Source organism: Typopeltis vanoorti, chromosome 23 (assembly GCF_054136105.1).
Source record: "Typopeltis vanoorti isolate ZY-2024b chromosome 23, IOZ_Tvanoo_1.0, whole genome shotgun sequence".
Lineage (NCBI taxonomy): Eukaryota > Metazoa > Arthropoda > Arachnida > Uropygi > Thelyphonidae > Typopeltis > Typopeltis vanoorti.
In genome coordinates, this window is record NC_143571.1 from 95,815,943 (window position 1) to 95,836,998 (window position 21,056).

Here is a 21,056-nt window from a genome sequence, read left to right on the forward strand (position 1 = left end):
GAATTTTCATTTATATTTAGATGTGAAATTACAAAGCAAATGAACAAAATGAAGAGTTAGCTTGGAGCAGTGCAACAATATAAGAATTAGGAAGGAGAAAGAAGTTGGCAGTACATGGGAGATAATCGATGAGTGTTAAAAGAAATATCAGACTCTATATCCAGAAGGGGAGGATAAACCAAGTAGGAGTTACAGGTGGATCAATAACATGCCTAAGTGAGAACTGCAGAAATAGAAAAAAGCTGTGGAAGGCACATAAAGAGAAAGGCAATCAGCAAGCTCACAATACAATACGAGGCCAGGCAAGAAAGGAGACCAGTATGGTAAGAAAGTTTAAAGCAGATATGACAGGTGGCTAGATGAGTAGGCCAGAGATGGCTTAATGTAAATTACCAAAATTCTGGTATGTGACAAGTAAAAGGAAGAACAACTATGAAAATATAACTTTGAGTACTGATGATAAGGAGGTAACATAAGCAGGCAAATTAGCGGAGTTAGTGAGCGACCACTTTGCAAGGTTGGGTGCAAAGTGTGGGGATATTGCAGCACCTGATATAGCATTGACTGATGTAAAAATAAAGGCAGATGGATTGGGTTTGCTTAGAATAATGCAGAACCTTATTGCAAAATACAACCACTGGATTAGATGGGATATCAGCCCCTGTATTATGAGAATGTGCAAGTGAATTGGGAATGCCTCTGATCGAGCCTGTTTAATTTGTCTTAGCTAGAGAAATATGTGCAAAGGGAGTGGAAAGTGGGCAAAATCTGTTGCATAAAGAAGCTCCAAGACAAAAGCTGCAAATTACTGACCAATCAGTATCTCAGGAGTAGTGGTAAGGTATCGAAGAAGTTGGACTGGATAGAAAAATGATACTACATGGTGTCAGCAGCCAGTTTATGAAAGGTTGATCTTGCCTAAATAATTTGCTTACTTTTTATAATAAAGTGACAACTGAATTGGATAAAGAATAGCTACACAATGCTAATGCTAGACTTTTCAAAGGCATATGACAGGATACTGCATGGAATTCTGTTATATAAATTGTGGTTGAATATGAATCTGGTGATAAAGATATGAGAATGGCTGATGGACAGCTATAAAATAGTAGAAAATGGGGGAAATGAATCAGGAGGTAATGTGTGACTAGGGTGATACTGACTAGTGGTATATACTGCAAGGCAACAACTCAAGTACTGTAAGTACTTGGGTTGTTGCCTTGAAAAAGCAATAGTAAATGAAGATGATTAATTACACTGGCAGTATGGGCAAAGGATACAGACTACCAGTTTAACATAGAAAAGTGTTGCACTCTGGCAACAAGAGACCACAAGTTGCTTATGATATTGATAGAATTACTGCAGGACACCGATGAAAACAAGGATTTGGGAGTGACTGTGGACATGGAGTTAAAGTTTAGAGGGCATATTGCAAATGTGGCCAAAGAAGTTGAAACAGCAAGAGTGTTAGAAGGGAAATTAGAGTTAACATGGTGTATGGTGGTAAGGATGGCCTCTTGTGGAAATAGTCACTAGAGAGATTGGAGAATGTATGGTATAATGCAGAGTGAAATGAAGTCTGGAAAGGATAATAATAGATAGAGAAATACTTACAATACAGTAATTTTTCTTTATACAAATGCCAGGAATATGCCGGTCTGGTTGGCTGAGTGGTTAGCGTATCAGCTTTCCAGCCAAAAGGCTGTGGGTTCGAATCCCGCCATGGCATGGATGTTTGTCATTGTCTGTGAAAATTCTAGTGGTGGTGGTTCAGCAGTAGATGGCGTTGGTGTAGATGATTATGATGAAAGTAGTTGTGGTTCATAGCAGTTGGTGGATTGAGTGGTGGAGACAGAGTTGTAGAGTAGGACTCGATGAGTCCCATGGACTACCTGGAGGTGTAACGTAATAATAATAATAATATAGAACAAAGAAAATGAATTGGTATCCTCAGACTGTCCAAAGATTATTGGAATCCATGAAATTTAGATGATAGAAGATAAATCCTGACAGGAATAGAAGCAGAAGGATATAACATATTTCAACAGGATAGGAAGGGCAAAGTGGATGGTTGGTGTTACTTATGATAGTGATGAGTTATGTTCTGTCAGAGTACAGAATGTGAAAGGAAATAACACCAATAGTTTTGAAAGTGTATGGTGTGAGGTGGACAGGACATGATAAGCTATAGTGGGATGCTGTTGCAAATGTTTTGGCACATAAGTTTTGCAAGTGCAAAGCAAGTGATCATGTTGTTTGGGCAGAACAAAAAACATGCAGCAATAAGGGAATGGAAATTCTGGAATTTCCTTACGCATTTTCTCTACTACATGATGACTGTAACAGATGTCTCAGGCAACATGCAATAGAGGGAACGTGAGGATCAAGAGATTTGGATTTGGTCCAAGCATCAGAGGATCTGATTGTAATTGAGATGTCAGTCTTGTCTCATGGTTAAGAGTGATCACCATGTAGTCATGACTGGAGGCTGAATAAACATGCAGAGGTAACAAGGAAAAAGGAATTTATGTGAAATTATAAGCCAAGTGATTATAGAAATCAGCAGTTCCATGGATGGAAGAATTGAAAGGGAGAAATATCAGCATGGCAAGGGAGCTAGTTAAGGAATATTTATGAACAGCAATGGCAAATTGCATTCCTTAAGCGATAAAGATAACACCAATTGGTGTAAAGTAGATAGCTGATGAAATCAGACAAGAAATGCAAGTAAAAGGGGTTATAGAAAAAGTATAAACAGAGGCAGAGAACAATACATGAGGAATATATGCCTTGGAACATGAAAGTGACATATTTAGCAATGAAGAAAAAATGGAATATGAGAAAAGATTGCACTACAGTCCAAGGAAAATCTTTAGCAATTCATTTGTTATATGACCAGTAGGTAAAGCTTGTTCATCCACAACAAATTCATTTGTTGTGGATGAACAAGCCTGTTAAATAAAAATGGGAGGGGGGGGATGTAGATGAGCTGTTTAGTGATCACTTTATTGGCATATTTCATCCTGGAAAAGAAGATTTTATTCCTGGAGGGTTGGAAAGGGTTAAAGGTTTAGAAATGCACACAAAGAATGTGTTTCAAATACAAAGAACTCTGGAAGTAAATAAGGCAGTCGGACTGAATAAGATTTTACTGTGTTTTAAGAGAATGTGCTAAAAAACTGACTCCATTGACCTAGCTGTTCAAATGAAAATAGCTCACTACTGGGAAAGTGCTCAGTAGTGAAGGAGAGAGAGAGACAGAGAGAATACCACTATGTAAATGTGGAGGTGTCAAACTACAGACCAGTTTGTATTTCTTCTGTAGTTTTTAAGTTTTTTGAGAAATAAGTGAAAAAATCATCAAAAAATTGGGCAGATGAATTTATTAAGGGGGTGCTCTTGTTTTAGTAATTTAATTGCCATTTATAATAAAGTGATAATAAAGTGATCACTTTTATAATAAAGTGATCACTTTAAAGAGAAAAAAGCATATACTGCTATTTTTTTTTAGATTTTGCAAAGACATTTGATGAGGTGTCACATGATGCATTGATATTTAAGTTGCAACACATGAGATTATATATCTGGTTAGTGAATTGAATTGGAAATTGACTACCTGATAGATATCAGTGAGTTGTGAGGAGAAGAATCAAAAAATAGGCAGGTCACATGGGATGGCACAAAGATTGGTACCAGGACCTTTATTTTTTAACCTTCACGACAAATGATGTTGTCACTGAATGCAGGGAGATATTCAGTTATTTGGAGATAATGAGAAGCATGGAAGAGTTATTAGCAGGGCCCAATTTAGACTTGCTGAGGCCCTAAGCTATACAAAACCCAGAGGCCCCCTACTGTTTTAAATTGCATCAGCTGGTCTTTTTGTTTTTTTATTTGAGGCCCCGGCAGATTGCGAGGTCCTAAGCTGTAGCTTTTTCAGCTTATATAATTAAGTCTGGCACTGGTTATTAGTAATAGTATTGATGTGGCAGTCCTTCAGGAGGATTTGAACAAGCTGAACAGATGACAAAATAAATGGGAATACATGTTTAATGCAACTAAATGTAAGATATTGAAATTTGGGACCACCAATGGAAGGTTGCATACTCTATTAGTGGAACTATACTAGAAGTGGAGGGAGCAGGAAACTTGGGGATAGCTGAACAGAGCTTTGTAAAAAGCTCTGTTCAGACCACACTTGGATTACTGTGCTATATAGATATGTATAGCACAGATATACTGTGCTATACAGATATGGTCAGATATGTGCTATACAGATATTGCAAGAGAATAAATTGACCTTAAAGAGGGTACACAGGCAGATAACAAAAATTATACCATGACTGGACAATGTTGAGGACTGACTGAGGGACAAAAGATGAAGGTGGATAGAAGACAAAAGTAGTGGCATGATTGAGATTTTTAAACTGTTGAGAGATATTTACAGGAATGACAACAGGGAGATTTTGTATATAGTAGAACAAGGACAAGCATCCCTGCAAGCCTGCAAAAGGAAGCAGTGGGTAGGAGGGAAAGAAGTGACTTTTTTTTTGTTTGCGTGGAATGTGATTATACCAATGAATTCGTTGCATGATAGGCTGGTGAACAGAAAAACTGTGAATGGTTTTGAGTGGTTTATTGTCTAAGATGAGCCTCCTGAGTCGTGTGACTCCATGGAGACTCTAAATAGTAACAATAATTCATAAGAAGAAAAATGTTTATAAGAAAAGTTATAACAATAACTAAAGTAAATATCAAAATTGTAGTATATAATTTAATTATTCAAATGAACAAAAATTAATTTTCATTTAATATACCTCACTTCTTTCTTTCTCCTCCCTAGTCTGTAAATTAACAGGTGTCTGTTTAAAGGCTCCTTTGGTATGATCTGCTACAACAGCATGATAATTTTGGATAATGGGTGGAGAATGTGCCAAATGTGCAACAGTGTGAGAAGGCATCTCTTGCTTCTTAGATAATTCTGACCATGCCAACCTATTCTCATATATTTCTGGCCCCCTATCTCGTGGTGCAACAGTCCTGATGCGATTTCTTGGTGAATGGGGATATGTAAGGAAAGTAGTTCCCATATATGGGCTACTTGGACGATGATCATCAAAACTATTATCATCAGAAGGAGCTATACATGTAGGGCTTGTTTTTACAGATCCACTGTTTCCTAAAATGGCATTCAGTTCATCTTCAGAGGAAGCAGAATTTATAGCTTTATGGTTAACAATGAGTGTTGTAGCATCAAATGGAGATGTTTCTCTTTGAAGAGAACCATATCTCTGTCCTTCAGAGGGAGGTGAACCAACAAGGGAATTACGTTCACGAGGAAGTGACCCATTAGTTTTAATGCGATTAGGAAGTGTATGATAACTACCAGTACTTATGTATGGAGGTGAGCTACTTCTTTTGGAGCATATAACAGTTTTACGGTGACCAGATAACTGACTCTGAGATAATGGAACTGATGAAGGAACAGCACTATGTCTCCCAAATTCAGTATGAGGAGATGATACTGAGATATTTACATTAGGAGTTTCAGCTTTAGGTGGTTCACAAGGACTGGAAGCAGGCTTATTGGAACTAGTTTCACCAGAATTATCTGAAGAATTTGTAAATGGCACTGAAGACTCAGAAGATGGAGCACTAAATTCACTTGATGATGAAGAAACGGGATGCTGTGGTGAATTTAAATCTTCTTTAACATTTTTATGAAGCTTTTCTTTCTGAACTTGTCGTTCATATTCTGCGCACAAATTGAGAATTTCTTCCAATCGTTGTCTCTCTTGACGCTCTTGTTCCTGATCTCGTAGCCGCTCTTGTACTGCCTTTGAATAAAGGATAAAAATAAAAGTATATATATATATTAAAAATTCTTTTGTAACAGGAAACTAAACTATAATGTGTAATCACAAACAGATATAGATAAATGACAACACGTGTGTTTATAGAACATAGTTTATTGAAGAAAAGCATAAGGAATATTTTGATCATTATCAGTACAAAATATATATATATATATATATATATATATATATTCATTTTTCTGAATTAACTGACTTAAAACCTGAGAATTATAACACAATGACATTTATTTGAAAAAACACAACATGTTTCGTCAAGAACGACTTCATCAGGCGATAAGAACATAGAAAGATATTAAAAGACACGAAATTAACATTGACACACTCTAAAGCTATACAATTATAAAGCCATACTATTCGACTGTAAATTACAGTTATTATGAGCTTGAACTACAGTCCGAGTTAAAGTTCTATTGTTGTACACCTGTGCGTGTGTGGAATCACGCGATCTCCAGTATCTAATAGTAGAGTTGAAAGAGTCAGGCAAATTATAGCTAAGATTGTTATTCATGTGAAAAGGGTCCAAGGTGATTTCTTTTGACTCGACAATGCGGTGCTTTACTTCATCATGGCAGATGTGTAGGTTTGAAGTTGATGTCCAGTTTATTTCATGTTGGTGGCTTTCGTTGTTCGTGTTTATTGAAAACAGGACATGGCTTGACAGAGCAGTTGCTCTGGTTCGTTTATAAGCAATGTCTTGTTTGTGCTCTTCGAGACGTAGTAAGATTGATTTCTCTGTCTACCCATAGTAAGGCTTTCCGCATTCACAAGTGACCTTGTATACACCTGGGAATTGTAGAAGGTTGTGAGGTTGTTTATAGTTGTTGAAGCGTGATCTTATTTTTGGCATAGTCGAGAAGCACGTTTTTATGTTAAGCTTCTTTAGAATTCTACTCAGCTTTTTGGATAGTGTGCTGATATATGGCAAGACGATATGACCTTTGGAGTCGTCCTGTGTCTCTACGTTGACGGTGGGATAATTGGTTGTTAATATTTTTTAGAGAGTAGCCATTGTTTTTAAAGGTCCATTTAAGATGTTGTAGTTCCTTTTTCAGTTCTTCTTCATCTGACAGTACAGATCTTGCACGATTCGCTAGAGTTGATATAATACCCAACTTTTGCGCTGGATGGTGATGGGATGACGCATGCAAATATCTGTCTGTATGAGTTGGCTTTCTAAATATAGAGACTTTAATTGATTCAGGTGTCTTGGTGAGTTTAACATCTAGGAAACAGATGGAACTATTTTCTTCAATCTCCATAGTCAATTTTATATCTTGATGGCGGTTGTTTAAGTGGTCGAGAAACTTGTGAAGATTCTCAGTACCATGCTCCCATATGAGGAATATATCATCCACATATCTAAGCCAAATTTTCGGTTTTAAAGTAAAAGAGGAGATTGCTTTTTGTTCAAATTTCTCGAAAAAAATGTTGGCTAACACAGGAGAGAGGGGGCTTCCCAGAGCTAATCCTTTGACCTGTTTGTATAGTTTACCTTCGAATTCAAAATAGCCAGAGTTTACACAGTGAGATAACAGAGAGAACATTTTAATTGAAATCTTGTTTTTTAAAATATGGAGAACGTCCTGTGTCGGAACATTGGTAAAGAGTATATATATATATATATATATTAATAATACAGACCTCCAGGGAGTCAGGGACTCATCAAGGGTAGCTACATACTATCCACACCAGCACTCATACCTGTTCTTGAATTCATTCACACTACTTGCACACATAACATCTAATGGAAATCCATTCCAATCATGCAAAACTCTAAGAAAGAAAATCTAGCCCACACTCTTTCTTGACAGTATTCATTCTCAACTTTCAAGGATGCCCTCGTGTTCCCCATCCTCCATAAAATTAAAAATTCCATATACTGAAATTTTGTACGACTCTTTCTGAAGTTTGTAAGTCTCAATCATATCACCCCTTTCTCCTATTTGCTAGTATCTGCAGTCTACAAATTCTCAGTCCGTCTTCATAATCAGTATCCCACAACCCTGATATCATTTCTAACACTCTCCTTGCACTTTCTCCACAGCATCAGAATCAACCATGGAAACAAGGAGACCAGACCTGCACACATTAGTCCAAGTGAAGTCTTATCAATGCCTTGTAAAGAAGTAAAATGACTTCTTTATCTTCACATGTTATTGTTTGTTTGAGCAATACAATTATTCTTGGAGTTTTATTTGCAATCTTTATTTAATATCTGGCCTTTGAACTTCAATTTGTAACCTGATCACTTAAATATAAATTTAAGGAATGGTGATTATCGACCTGCTTTATTAAGATTATGTGCTACTTCATCTCATTTCTTTTCATTCTCTAAGGATGGTATGCAGCACACTCTTCCACATCTATAAAAAAACGTGTTTTTTTTTTGTTTTTTTTTTTGAAAATTACTTTAGCGAGCCGCTTGCATGACAACTTTTTCAAGCAGCATATGAAAGAACTCAAGGATAAAGAATGTTAGATTTGATCACAGTGTGAGAAGGTGTCTCAGTTAAGGATATGACTATTTTGCTGCCAGTACTGACCTAGAAAGTAGCCAACTATATGGATGTTCCAATCAGGGCAGATTAAATGCTGAACTACACATCTATAAATTATGACAAACACAGGAGAATGCTATCTCTGGTTTCATGGTATCAGCTGTTAAATGGGAATGATAACAGCAGTGTATGGGAAGCTTTGAAAAGATGCTTAAATGAGGCAGTATCTGAATGTGTCCCAAAGAACAAATATAATGGGAGTGAAATAGATGTGCATTCTCATTAACAAAAAAGAGATCCAAAAGAAGATGATGATGTGCAAGGAATATTGTGAGAATAAGAGTGAGAGAAGTTATGAAATATATGAAGCTCAGGGTGTAAAAGTTATGAGTATTGTACAAAAACCTAAGTTTATGTACAAAAAGAAATTGGCTGCACAAGCTAAAGGAAACCCAAAAGAATTTTTGGATTGCCTTTAGCTTCCTTTTTTTCGCAAATAAATGAAAGAATGAATGCAGAAAAATAACTTTATGATAGAGGTTTATAAACTTTTGACAGAGCATTATTATTATTATTATTAACTCTGACCTAAAAGCTCATCCAACCATGCCTTAAACTGATTCAATGTGCCTACATTCACAACACACTCAAGCAATGCATTCCACTCACCAACCGCTTTCCATGTAAAGAACTTCTCCTCATTCCTCTGCTCATACCCTCCTTTTATACAATTTCCAGGGATGGCCTCTTGTTCTGTCTCCCACTCTCCCATTCTATGAAAAATCTCTTCCATGTCAACATGATAACAACCCCTGACTAGCTTATAGGTCTCAATCATATTCCCCCCCCCCCCCCAATTATTGAGAGAATGTAAATTTGCAATTTACATTCTCTCAATCATATTGAGAGAATGTAAATTGCAAAGCCTTGTGAATGGAAGAAGGATTTGCAATTTACATTCTCTCAATCTATCCACGTACTCTACATCCAAAAACCACTGCCCACCATTGTGAATCTTCTCTGGATCCTTTCTAACATATCCTCGTCACCATGAAAACCCAGTGATCAAATCTGTGTCCTTTAGGGATATTGGTTGAAAATTTTTCAGGGGTGCATCCATTGAAGTTAAGCGTGTACAGTTAAGAAAGGGATAAGAACTAAATTTTTCTCTCATAAAACCATGAGTGGAACAGTTTGCATGTTGAAGTAGTGAGTGCATCTAGTGTAAATGAGTTTAAGAGACAATATGACAGCCGGTGTGGGTGATGTATGGCCTTCCTCAAGGAGTCCTTGACTAACTGGAGAGCTAATAACAATAAGTGACCATGATCTCCATTGAAATTTTCTATATATCAAGATCATTACTTGCAAGAACTGAAGTTAATCCAAAACTTCAACATGTTGACTCTTTTACAGACCACCATTCTGCATTTGATCATATCACATGTTCCTTTAGCATCTTTTTTTTTTTTTTTTCATTATCCTTTGAAATTAATTTTAGCAAGCTGACTCCTGTCATGCATTTTGACTGCACATATGACTCATATAAGTCTAAAGTTAGAGACCAGCTGTATAACTTAAAGGCATAAAAATGACTTTCTAACAGACTTCAAATTAGGTGCTGAGCAACTATCAATTCAGGGAAGGATTTTTCCGACTTTTTTTTAATTGTCTCAACTGAGGCTTTTAGCTATTTGTTTAATATTGTTGTTTCATCTAAGTGTGGCTGAATGGGAAGGATATTAACAGTGAATGGGAAGCATTTATAAATACTTCAATGATAAAATATCAGAACATGTCTCTAGAGTTTGAAGAATAAATAGCGTAAGAGTGAAATGGATGGGTAATCTTATTAAGCAAGAGATTTATAAGAAAAAGTGATGTGGAAGGAATACTCTGTGCATAAGGATGATGAAGTTAAGAAAATTATAAAGAGCAGGCCAGAAGAATCACAGCTATTGTACAGAAAACTAAGTCTGAGTGTGAAAAAAAAAGTGTCTCTGCAAGCTAAAAACAACCCAAAAGAATTGTATCGTTATGCTGCAAGTAAAAGAACGAATCAATATGAAAGAACAATGCTAATGAATGCAGATGGTATGCAGGTGACAGATACAGAAGAGATTGTTCAACTAATGAATGTCCATTTTGCTAAAAGCAATCTAGCTGGAATATGCAACTTTGCATTCACTATTACTTCTTCAATGGATGAAGAAACTCAGATGTATGAGGAGGTGATATTAGCGCTTTTGCACAAACTGAATAAGAATTTGGTAATATAGACTGATGAGATAACAGAACGGATGCTATAAGAGTGTTCATCTAAATTGTCCTTTCCTTTTATCAGGCTATTTAATTTCGTTGAAAGTTTATAATAAATTTAGTTTAATCCTTTATCGAGGTGTGAGCAAACAAAGTTTGCACCTGAAAATATCTTCAGGACTGGGGTAAGGTAGTACAACACTGGGAAACTCGTAGCAAAGGTGGACCAAGCTAACATCACTGCTATCTCAGAACAGGGAAGATTCCACAGGAGTGGAAAGAGTGTATGGTAATCCCATTGCATATGGGTCGTGCAAAGAATGATGTATCCAACTACGGAACAATCTATCAGTATCTCTGTAGTGGAAGTGAAGATTTTGGAAAATTTGGTTAGGGCTCACATACAGAAATGGGTTGACAGAGAATCTACACTTTGCAATGAACAGCATGGATTTACAAAGGGAAAGTAATGTTTAAGCAACTTGCTGACATTCTATAATAATGTTACCATTGAGTTAGGCAAGGGGAATGGACATACCATGATACTTCAGACTTTTCTAAGGATTTTGATATGATTCGGTGGAAGACTGTTGCATAAATTCAAGAATATAAGATTGGTCCTAAAATATATCAAAAAGTGGTATATGAGGGATGTAATCTTTAAGATTTAAGATAACCAGTTATGCACCACATGGATCAGTGCTTAGGCCATTGTTAGTCAATCTATACATTAATAACATTGGGAAGGATTTGACAGGTGACATACATCTATTTGCTGAGGATGATGCAAAGATAGGCAGGGTAATCAGGAACAGAGATGATACACAGCATTTGCAAAATGATTTGAATAGGCTGACTGAAACCAGTAATTGCAGAATGATTTGATGGGTTGGAATTGTGGCCATGTGAAAATGAATCAGTTTAATGTTATTAAATGTACAATCTATCTACAAAATCTAATTTCCTAGTTGAATTTCAACTTTCTTTTGAAAGTTGAAATTCAAAAGCCATATAGTGAAGATTGCAAGCACAACTTAGAGCAGTGGTTCTCAAACTGGGTGCCGCGAAATTTTGAATCGTTTATTTAAAAAAAGCAAAATATTCAATTGCCACAAATAACTAAATCAAAAACAAAAAAATTATATATTTTGATTTTAATGGATTAAGCATATATAAAAATTATCATTTTTTGTATCACTCATATTATATCCTGGGATTTCATTAGATCACCGATTGTCGTAGTAACTAGATATGTGACGGCACATAAATACTGGGGAAAATGAACTAATGAATGGTTAGTTGTCCTGCTGTCTGTTTTAGTATTTCTCTGTTCAGTGTGACAAGTATTATACATGATCATTTCCCCTAAACAAAAATCATGAGTCTTTTGTCATCTGTGAGAATAAATGAAGTACGATATTAAAGTCGTTAAATTCGGTGAGTAGAGGTTTTTCTTATTGTTATATATTCCAATTATAACGAGAGATATCGTAAACAAATGTTTTTCCTTTTTCTATCCGGAAAAAAAATTATTTACTTGAAATAAATTTTAAAATAAAATATTAAAGTTACATATGCCCTTCAAAATCATGAATAATTTTTTCCTTAAAAAAAGAAGTGAAGATTCTGCCGATCAAGAAATGTCCACTTGTAGCAAAGCTAACGAACCAACTCGCAATAATAAATTATCAAAAACTGATACTTGCATTAATGAAGATATGACTATTTTTAACGTTCAGCAACAAAAAAGCACTAATGAAACAACAGAAACAGAAAAAATAAGTTCATGTAAAAATGGAACAATGAAAAAGAATGTAAAAACTCATTTATATTAAGAGAGCTATCTAAAAATGGGATTTACGTGGTGTGGTGATAAATTAATTCCCAGACCTAAGTGTATTTTGTGTGGTTTGGTTCTATCAAATCAGGCTATGGTTCCTAGCAAATTATTGCGACATTTCTCCACAAAACATGACAACTAGTCGAATATTTCAAATATATCCTGAATTTCAAAGAGTTAATAAGATTACAAGAAAAACAAAGTAAAAGTTTTGTAAGAAAGTTTACAATTTCTGACCGAGTTCAAGAAGCGAGTTATTTAGTCACTGAAATAATTGCGAAGGAAATGAAGCCTCATACTATCGGCGAAACCTTGATTCGTCCGGCCTGTTCAGCAATTGTGAGAACAATTTTTGGTACTGACAGAAGAAGAAATAAAGAAGATTCCATTATCAAATGATACTATGAGTAGACATATTAATGATCTGTCAGCCGATATTGAAAAGTCAGTTATAACCAAAATAATCGAATCAAAATTTTTCAGTTTGCAGTTAGACGAGTCAACTGATATCAGTGATAAAGCACACTTACTTGTTTTTACTCGATTCACTGAAGATGATAAAATTATCGAAGAATTTCTATGCTGCAAGGAATTCAAAAAAACTACGACGGGAAAAGATGTTTTTGATATAATGAACACATATTTTAATACAAATGGTCTATCTTGGAAAATTTGTATGGGTATATGTACAGATGGTGCACCTTCTATGGTTGGAATTACAAAAGGGTTTGTTTCCTTTGCTAGAAAAGAAAATGAGAACATTATAACGACTCATTGCTTCAATCATCGTAAATCATTGGTGGCAAAGACAATAGGCTTGGAATTAAAAAGTGTATTAGAAGAAATCATTCAGATGGTTAATTATATCAAGGCCAGACAATTAGAATCTAGAATATTTGCAGGACTATGTGAAGAGATGCAATCTCATTACAAGAATCTTCTTCTTCATACCGAAGTAAGATGGCTTTCAAAAGGTCACGTATTGGATCGTTTTTTTGAACTTAAAGAAGTTCAAAATGTTTTTTTGTTTTTGTTATTAATGTTTTTCCAAAATGAAGACAAACCAGAATTCTATAAATTATTACAAGATGATTTTTGGTGTTCCAAACTAGCCTATTTAACAGACATATTCGATCATCTGAACAAGCTGAACTCCAACATGCAAGGAAGAAATGAGAATATTTTGACATCTACAGATAAAATTAAAGCTTTTAAAGATAAAATAAAAATGTGGAAGATAAAATTAAGCACCAACAATGTAGAAATGTTCCTTAAAGTTGCCTCCAGAAAATGTAAGAACACTGATCTGCAAAAGCTTATTTACAGTCATTTAACATCGTTAGAAGAAAAAATTGACCATTATTTTCCAGACATTTCAGTCGATTTATACGATTGGATGCGAAATCCATTTGTAGAGTCAACATCAGCAATGAGTGAGTTCAGTCTTATAGAAGCCGAAGAATAATTGATATAAGTAACGATCGTACATTGAGATTTAAGCATTCAAAAATGTGTCTGAATTCATTTTGGATAACAACTATGATGGAGTACCCCAATATAGAATTCAAAGCACTTAACATCTTATTGCAATTTTCTACATCTTATTTGTGTGAACTGGGTTTTTCTGCACTCGTAAATATTAAAACAAAGAAGAGAGAAAGACTAAAGGCCCTTGAAAATGAGATGAGAATATGTCTCTCAAAAACAAGGCCTAATATCAAAGAAATATGCAAACAACACCAGGCACATATTCACATTAAGTTCATATTTTATTATCTGAACCTTTATAATAGCTTTTGTTTTGTATGTTTTTGGGTTGTTTGAAAATAAACCAATTTAGTTTAAATAAAATCTGTTTTCTTTTAAACACGTTTTCCTTCATATCTTTAGTATCTGTAATATCAATTTATTTATGGGTTATATATGCGAGTCTTTCAGAATCAATTAATCGGCACTTTACTCTCTATAAAAAGCAAATAATACTAGGGGTGCAGTGAAATTTATTTATTCATTTTAGTGTGCCACCAGACAAAAAAGTTTGAGAACCACTGACTTAGAGAATAATTGTTATGCTGAAACAAATCTTGACATCACCTTGATAAGAACTCTCTTGGACTATTGTACAGGTCTGTTCACTTGGTTTCTGTGGTAATTCTGATACAGAGAACAGAGTGCAAGGGAAAGTGTTTAAAATAATATGAGAATTGTGGAATACTAATTATGAAGACAGATTGAGAATTTGACGACGACTGCAGACACCAGAAAATGGAAGAAAGTGAAGTGATATGATGGAGTCTTATAAACTTCTGAAAGGGTCATAGAGGATTTCAGTACATGGAACTTTTCACTTTATGGAGGTAGGAAAAGGATGAACAGGAATCCTTGGAAGGTAATAATGAATGCTGTCAAGAAGGGAGTGCTAGATTTTTCTCTCATAAAATGGTGTGTGTGTGTGTGTGTGTGTGTGTGTGTGTGTGTAAGAGAGAGAGAGAGATTTGGAATGGACTGCCACTGGATGTTGTGTGTGCAAATTGTGTGAATGAATTCAAGAACAGGAATCACAGCTGGTGTGAGAATCAGTATGTGGCCTCCCTCACTGATTCCCTGAAAAACTCTCTTAATAATAATGTCTATTTACACAAAAATCATAGGTAACTGATCAAAGATACTGAAAACATCATAAATTTGTAGATCTTCCAATGATCAATGGTTCCAGTTATTTCTTCACCACCATCATCCTCTACATTCCCTAACCTATAGCAACATCCAACGAAATATCTTTTCCTGTAAACCTCCACAGCCTCACATAATACTGTCTTAAAACCATTGCTACTAATTCCCTCTTTCATCTCTACCTAATATATTATCAAATACAATATCTTAAGGGCTCACTTTAGTGAGTACGGGCATGGCAAACCCGAGGTACCTGATGCTGGACCATGCCTTACTTCATGTAATATATATCTGTTATATTATTCTGTAGACTGGTCCCTCCTCTTCTTTCTTTGCTTCTTTCTCCTCTCCTTGCTCCTTCCCCCTGATGCTATTAGAGTATTCGAGGGCTAGGGGTGAGTCTTTCCTATCTTGCTAAGTCATTTCGTCTTATGCAGCCACCGAAGGAGGCAAGCTAGCCTCAATAGGTGCCGGTCCCAAGCCCGGATAAATGCGAGGGTTGATGTCAGGAAGGGCATCCGGTCGTAAAACTTCAGTGCCAACTCAAACTATGATTATGAGTCGAAGAGAAAATGATATAAGGGCTAGGGCGTACCCCTTAAGCAACGCGCAGCCACATCGCCCTACAGCTGTGAGAAGTAGACGAGGGCTACCGCATCAAGGGCGGGTGTGGTTAAAGAAGCGAGCCCAGCAGGTGGAGAGGATGTTGCGAGTGGAAACACTGAATGTTGGAAGCATGACTGGAAGGGGAAGAGAGGTGGCAGACATGATGAGGAAGAGGAAGTTGGACATTTTATGTGTGCAGGAGACAAGGTGGAAAGGGGGAAAGGCAAAGGAACTGGGAGATGGATATAAACTGTTCTACTCTGGAGCGAATAACAAGGGAAGAAATGGTGTAGGAATTGTGGTGTGTGGCAGAATGAAGGGTGAAGTACTGGACGTGGGTAGAAGGAACGACAGGATCATGCCAATGAAATTGGGTCTTGGAGAAGAGCGGGTGGTCGTATTATGTGTATATGCCCCGCAAGTTGGTTGTACAGCAGAGGAAAAAGATGAGTTCTGGAACGTGTTAGATGAAGAAATGAGGGAATTGGAAGAAAATGAGATGGTGACTGTCGGAGGAGACTTGAACGGGCACATAGGAAGACAGAATAGAGACTGTGAAAGGGTGCATGGTGGCCACGGAGTGGGAATGATGAACCAGGAAGGAGAGAGGGTTGTGGACTTTGCAGTAACGTTGATCTGGCAATTGTGAACTCGTTTTTTTCAAGAGAGAAGAACATTTGATAACATTGAGAAGTGGTAACAACAGATCACAAATTGACTACATTTTGACTAGAAGAAAACATCTTAAGGTTGTGACAAATTGTAAGGTAATTCCAACAGATCAAGTAGCACAACAACACCGACTGCTGTGCGCAGACTTTAAATTAAGATCGAAGATAAGAACTTCTGGTTGCCATGGGATGAAGACAATTAAGTGGTTTCGCTTAAAAGAAGAGAGTGTGAGGAATCGTTTTAGGGAGAGAGTGTTAGAGAGGATTTCGGATGGACTGGAAAGTGTACAATATTGGTGGAAACATAATTCAAAAGTAATCCTGAGCTGTGCAATCGAGGTGCTTGGTGAGACATCTGGAAAGATTAGAGAGCAGAAGGAGGGTTGGTGGAGGAATAATGATGTACAAGAGCAGTGACAGCTAAGAGGAAGGCAAAGCAGAAGTGGGATGAGTCAAGAGTGGAAGAGGACAGAGAGGTGTACAAAGAGAGAAAGCAAGAAGCCAAGAGAGTTGTGGCACAGGCGAAGGCCATGGCATATCAAGATCTGTATGATCAATTAGAAACAAAGGAAGGACAGAGAAAAATTTACCAACTAGCGAAATGTAGAAATAAAGCAGCTAAGGACATCTTACATGTGAGGCAGATCAAAGATGCTGAAGGTAGAGTATTATGGAGGGATGTGGACATAAGAAACAGATGGCAAATATACTTTGAGGGACTTCTGAATGAGGAAAATGCAAGGACTCACAGAGGAGATGGGCAGCCTTCTGAGAGGATGGTGCAGAACATCAGTAGAATGGAAGTGACGGAGGCCATGAAGAGGATGAGGAATGGAAAAGCGGTGGGCCCCGACAGAATTCCAGTGGAGGCATGGAAGGCACTGGGGGAAGAGGGAATTGACCTGCTGTGGGACCTGTTCATGAAAGTTTGCCAACAGGAAAATATACCCGAGGAATGGAGGGAGAGTACTCTTGTTCCCATCTACAAGGGTAAAGGGGATGCACAAGACTGTAAAAATTACAGAGGAATAAAGTTGATGTCCCACACAATGAAGATCCTAGAAAGGGTTCTTGATGGTAGATTGAGGGAGGAGGTGGAGATTGCAAAGGAACAATTTGGCTTCATGCCTGGTAGATCAACAACAGATGCTATCTTTGGGTTACGACAGATGATGGAAAAATATCGAGAGAAACAAAGGGAGCTACATCTGGTATTTATTGATCTGGAGAAAGCATACGATAGAGTGCCAAGGCAAGAAGTCTGGAGGTGTCTGAGGGAGAAGAAGGTGCCGGAGAAATATGTCAGGTTGGTGCAGGAAATGTACAGAAATGTGAAGACAAGTGTTTGGACCTGTTTGGGACAGACAGAAAGTTTTCAAGTAACAGTTGGCTTGCATCAAGGGTCAGCATTAAGTCCGTTTCTGTTTAATATTGTGATGGAGGTGGTAACAGAGGAGGTGAGAGAAGATGCACCTTGGACAATGTTGTATGCAGATGACATCTTGCTGTGTGTAGATTCAAGAGAAGAAGCGGAAACTAAACTGGAAAGATGGAGAAAAGTACTGGAAGAGAGAGGTATGAGACTGAGCAGAAGTAAGACAGGGTATATGTGTTGCGCAGTGGGCGGTGGCCAGGAGACAGACCTGGAGCTGGAAGGAAATGTCATCAGGAAGGTGAGAGACTTTAGATACTTAGGTTCGACAGTGGAAGAAGATGGAGGAGGTGAGAAGGAAGTGGGATGCAGGATACAAGCAGGTTGGAGGAACTGGAGGGAGATGGCTGGAGTGTTATGCGATAAGAGGGTGTCGATCACTCTGAAAGGCAAAATTTATAGGACAGTAGTGAGGCCAGCTATGACATATGCTATAGAAACTGTGGCCCTGAGAAAAAATAACATTAGCAGGATGGAAGTAGCAGAGATGAGAATGCTTAGGTGGATGTGCGGTGTGACCAGAAAGGATCATCTGAGAAATGACTATGTCAGGGGAACAGTGAAAGTTACGAACTTAGGAGCGAAAATACAGGAGGCAAGGTTGAGATGGTTTGGTCATGTGATGAGCAGGGAGGACGAATATGTGGGAAGAAGGGTCATGCAGATGGATGTGCAAGGAAGGCGGAAGCGTGGGCGGCCAAAGGAGAGATGGAGGGAGCTGGTAGAAGAGGACTTGAAGATGAAGAACTTGGATGTGGTGACAGCCCAAGACAGGCAGGTGTGGAGGAGACTCAACAAACAGTGACCCCACTTAAGTGGGAGAAGCTGCAGAAGAAGAAGAAGAATATCTTATATATTGTATACAATTATTCATTAGAATCTGGTTGATTTGGCCATAGGTTAATTAGGGCATCTGTTTATTTGGGACAAATCTTAAAAAAAAAAAAAAAAAAGAAAGAAAATTGCCAGAGTTTTCTTCACTTTATCTGGGACAGCAAGCCATTTATTTAGCAAGAAACTGTAGCATTTAAGATTATCCCTCTGAAGTAACTGCTTGTAAATAGTTGGTTGGTTTAAGAATTATTGGCACAATGAGAGCAAAGGTCACACTGTGCCAAACTACAGCATGTAAATGACTCATCAAGCTTTGTTTACTTTAAGTGCTTCCTTTAAGTGAAAAGGTCAAAGTTCCTGACTTTATAAAAAAAGAAAAACAAATCATGCTGAGGTTGCTAAGATCCATTCACATAACTTTTATTAGAGTATACTATTATAATTGTTCTATTTCAATATTAGTTATTGTTGTTAATCTCTTACTGTGCCTAATTTATAAATTAAACTTTATCATAGGTATAGGTATGAATAGGTCGAAACATTGTGTGTGTGTGTGGGGGGGTCGGTACTATCGATGGTTTCAGGTGTCCACTGGGGGTTTTGGAATGTATTCCCTGTGAATGGGGGGAGGGGGACACACTTGTGTACACTTGTCATCTTTCATGCTGAACCAACACCTAATTAGAAAAGTGTAGAAATTTTCCAGTGCTCTGTTTTTTTGTCCTGGATAATTGTTTTTCATTTTAATTTTATAAAATTCTGTATCCTTATCAAGATATCATGTAAAGATTTGTCATCATCATCATCATCATCATTAAATTCCCTCATAGGAATGTACAGGATTGCTGGAAGGGATGATAGAAAATATAGTTTCACCCCTCTTAATGGCTATGGCAATTAAGAGGGGTGAAAGGATGGATGAAATGATTGTGATGGTGGGCACGAAAGACTTGAGAGGCAGTGTAAATCGGGTGGTAAGAGAACTGACATTCTTGCTTAAAGTTGTGCAAAAGAAAATGCAGAGAGGGAAGAGTGTGTATGTGTGTTGCTCAGCTATGATAGTGACGAGCTAAGCAGAAGAGCAGCAATACTCAATCGCATAATAGCCAGAATGTGTAAGAAGAGCGGATTGGAATATGTGGATACATGGAGGGCATTTGAGGACAGAAGGGAACTGTATGCTAGAGATTGCTTGCATTTGAATGAGGAAGGACGAAGGCTTCTGGAAAGATTGCTGTTTTTTGAACGAGTCAGTGTGTCAATGCAGGGAAACTAGAATGCCCAGGGTAGATGGTAGCAGGGGTGGTCTCTTATGGGAATGGGTGCATAGGAGAAGGGGGATGACATCAGGTAACATTGAGCCCAGGAGAAGGGGACAATGATAGGTATTGGAGCAGTGACATTTTTATGCTCTATACTAATGCCAGGAGTATCTGAAATAAAGAAAATGAATTAGTGGCGCTGATAGCATCGACCTGGCCAAAGATTATTGGGATCTATGAGACGTCGTCGACGGAAGATGATATAATAACCGGAATTGAAGTGGCAGGGTACAGCATATTTCGGCAGGATAGGAAAGGAAAATGTGGTGGTGGAATACTGCTTATGATAAGTGATGACTTATGTCCTCTAAGAGTGGAGGCTTTGGAAGGCAGTGACACAAATGGATTTGAAAGCATATGATGTAAGGTAGAAGTGGCCAAGACAGGATATTTAGTGTGGTGTTGCTATAAACCAGAGCACAGAGGGTGGTGACTAGGAGATGTTTAGGCAGTTGAGCTTGGCAAGTGCAAGAAGAATGATTGTTATGGGAGATTTTAACTACAGCAGTATAAGCTGGGAAGAGGAAATGCAAGTAATAAGAAGGGGATAGAATTTCTGGAATTCTTGAGGGACAAATGTCTTCAGCAGCATGTAATGGAGGGAACAAGAGTTTTGGATTTGGTCATAGCATCAGAAGAGCTGATAATAAGTGAGATGATATCTCTCCCATCAGTTGGAGAGAGTGACCATGTGGACCATGTGACCATGACTTGTTTTGACTTGGAAGATGAACAGACATGCAAGTGTCTGTTCATCTTCCAAGTCAAAACAAGTCAAAGAAAAGGGAACGTATGTGGAATTATAAGGCAGGTGATTATAATAGTCTTAGGTATCAACTAGGGGCAGTTCCACAGAGAGCAGAATTGGAAGGCCAGGATATCATTAGTTCCTGGGAAATTGTGAAAGAATATTTGTTAGCAGCAATAGTAAGCTGTATTCCACGGGTGAAGAAGCGGACCAATTTGATGTAAAGTGGATGACAAACAATATCAAACAGGAACTCCAGTTGAAAAAGAGATTATGGAAGAGGGGTGGAGTACAGAT

At 37.4% G+C, this 21,056-nt stretch overlaps 1 protein-coding gene across 4 annotated transcripts in view; it reads right to left on the minus strand.

The window, feature by feature from the left end:
- Positions 1–21,056, minus strand: part of LOC150094086 (uncharacterized) — a 608,624-nt gene that overhangs the window by 253,299 nt on the left and 334,269 nt on the right. For all 4 annotated transcript variants that reach the window (XM_090413217.1, XM_090413213.1, XM_090413214.1 and 1 more), the window contains one exon: positions 4,818–5,837. In XM_090413217.1, the coding sequence (XP_090269343.1) occupies positions 4,818–5,837 (1,020 nt within the window). The remainder of the gene's footprint in view (positions 1–4,817; positions 5,838–21,056) is intronic.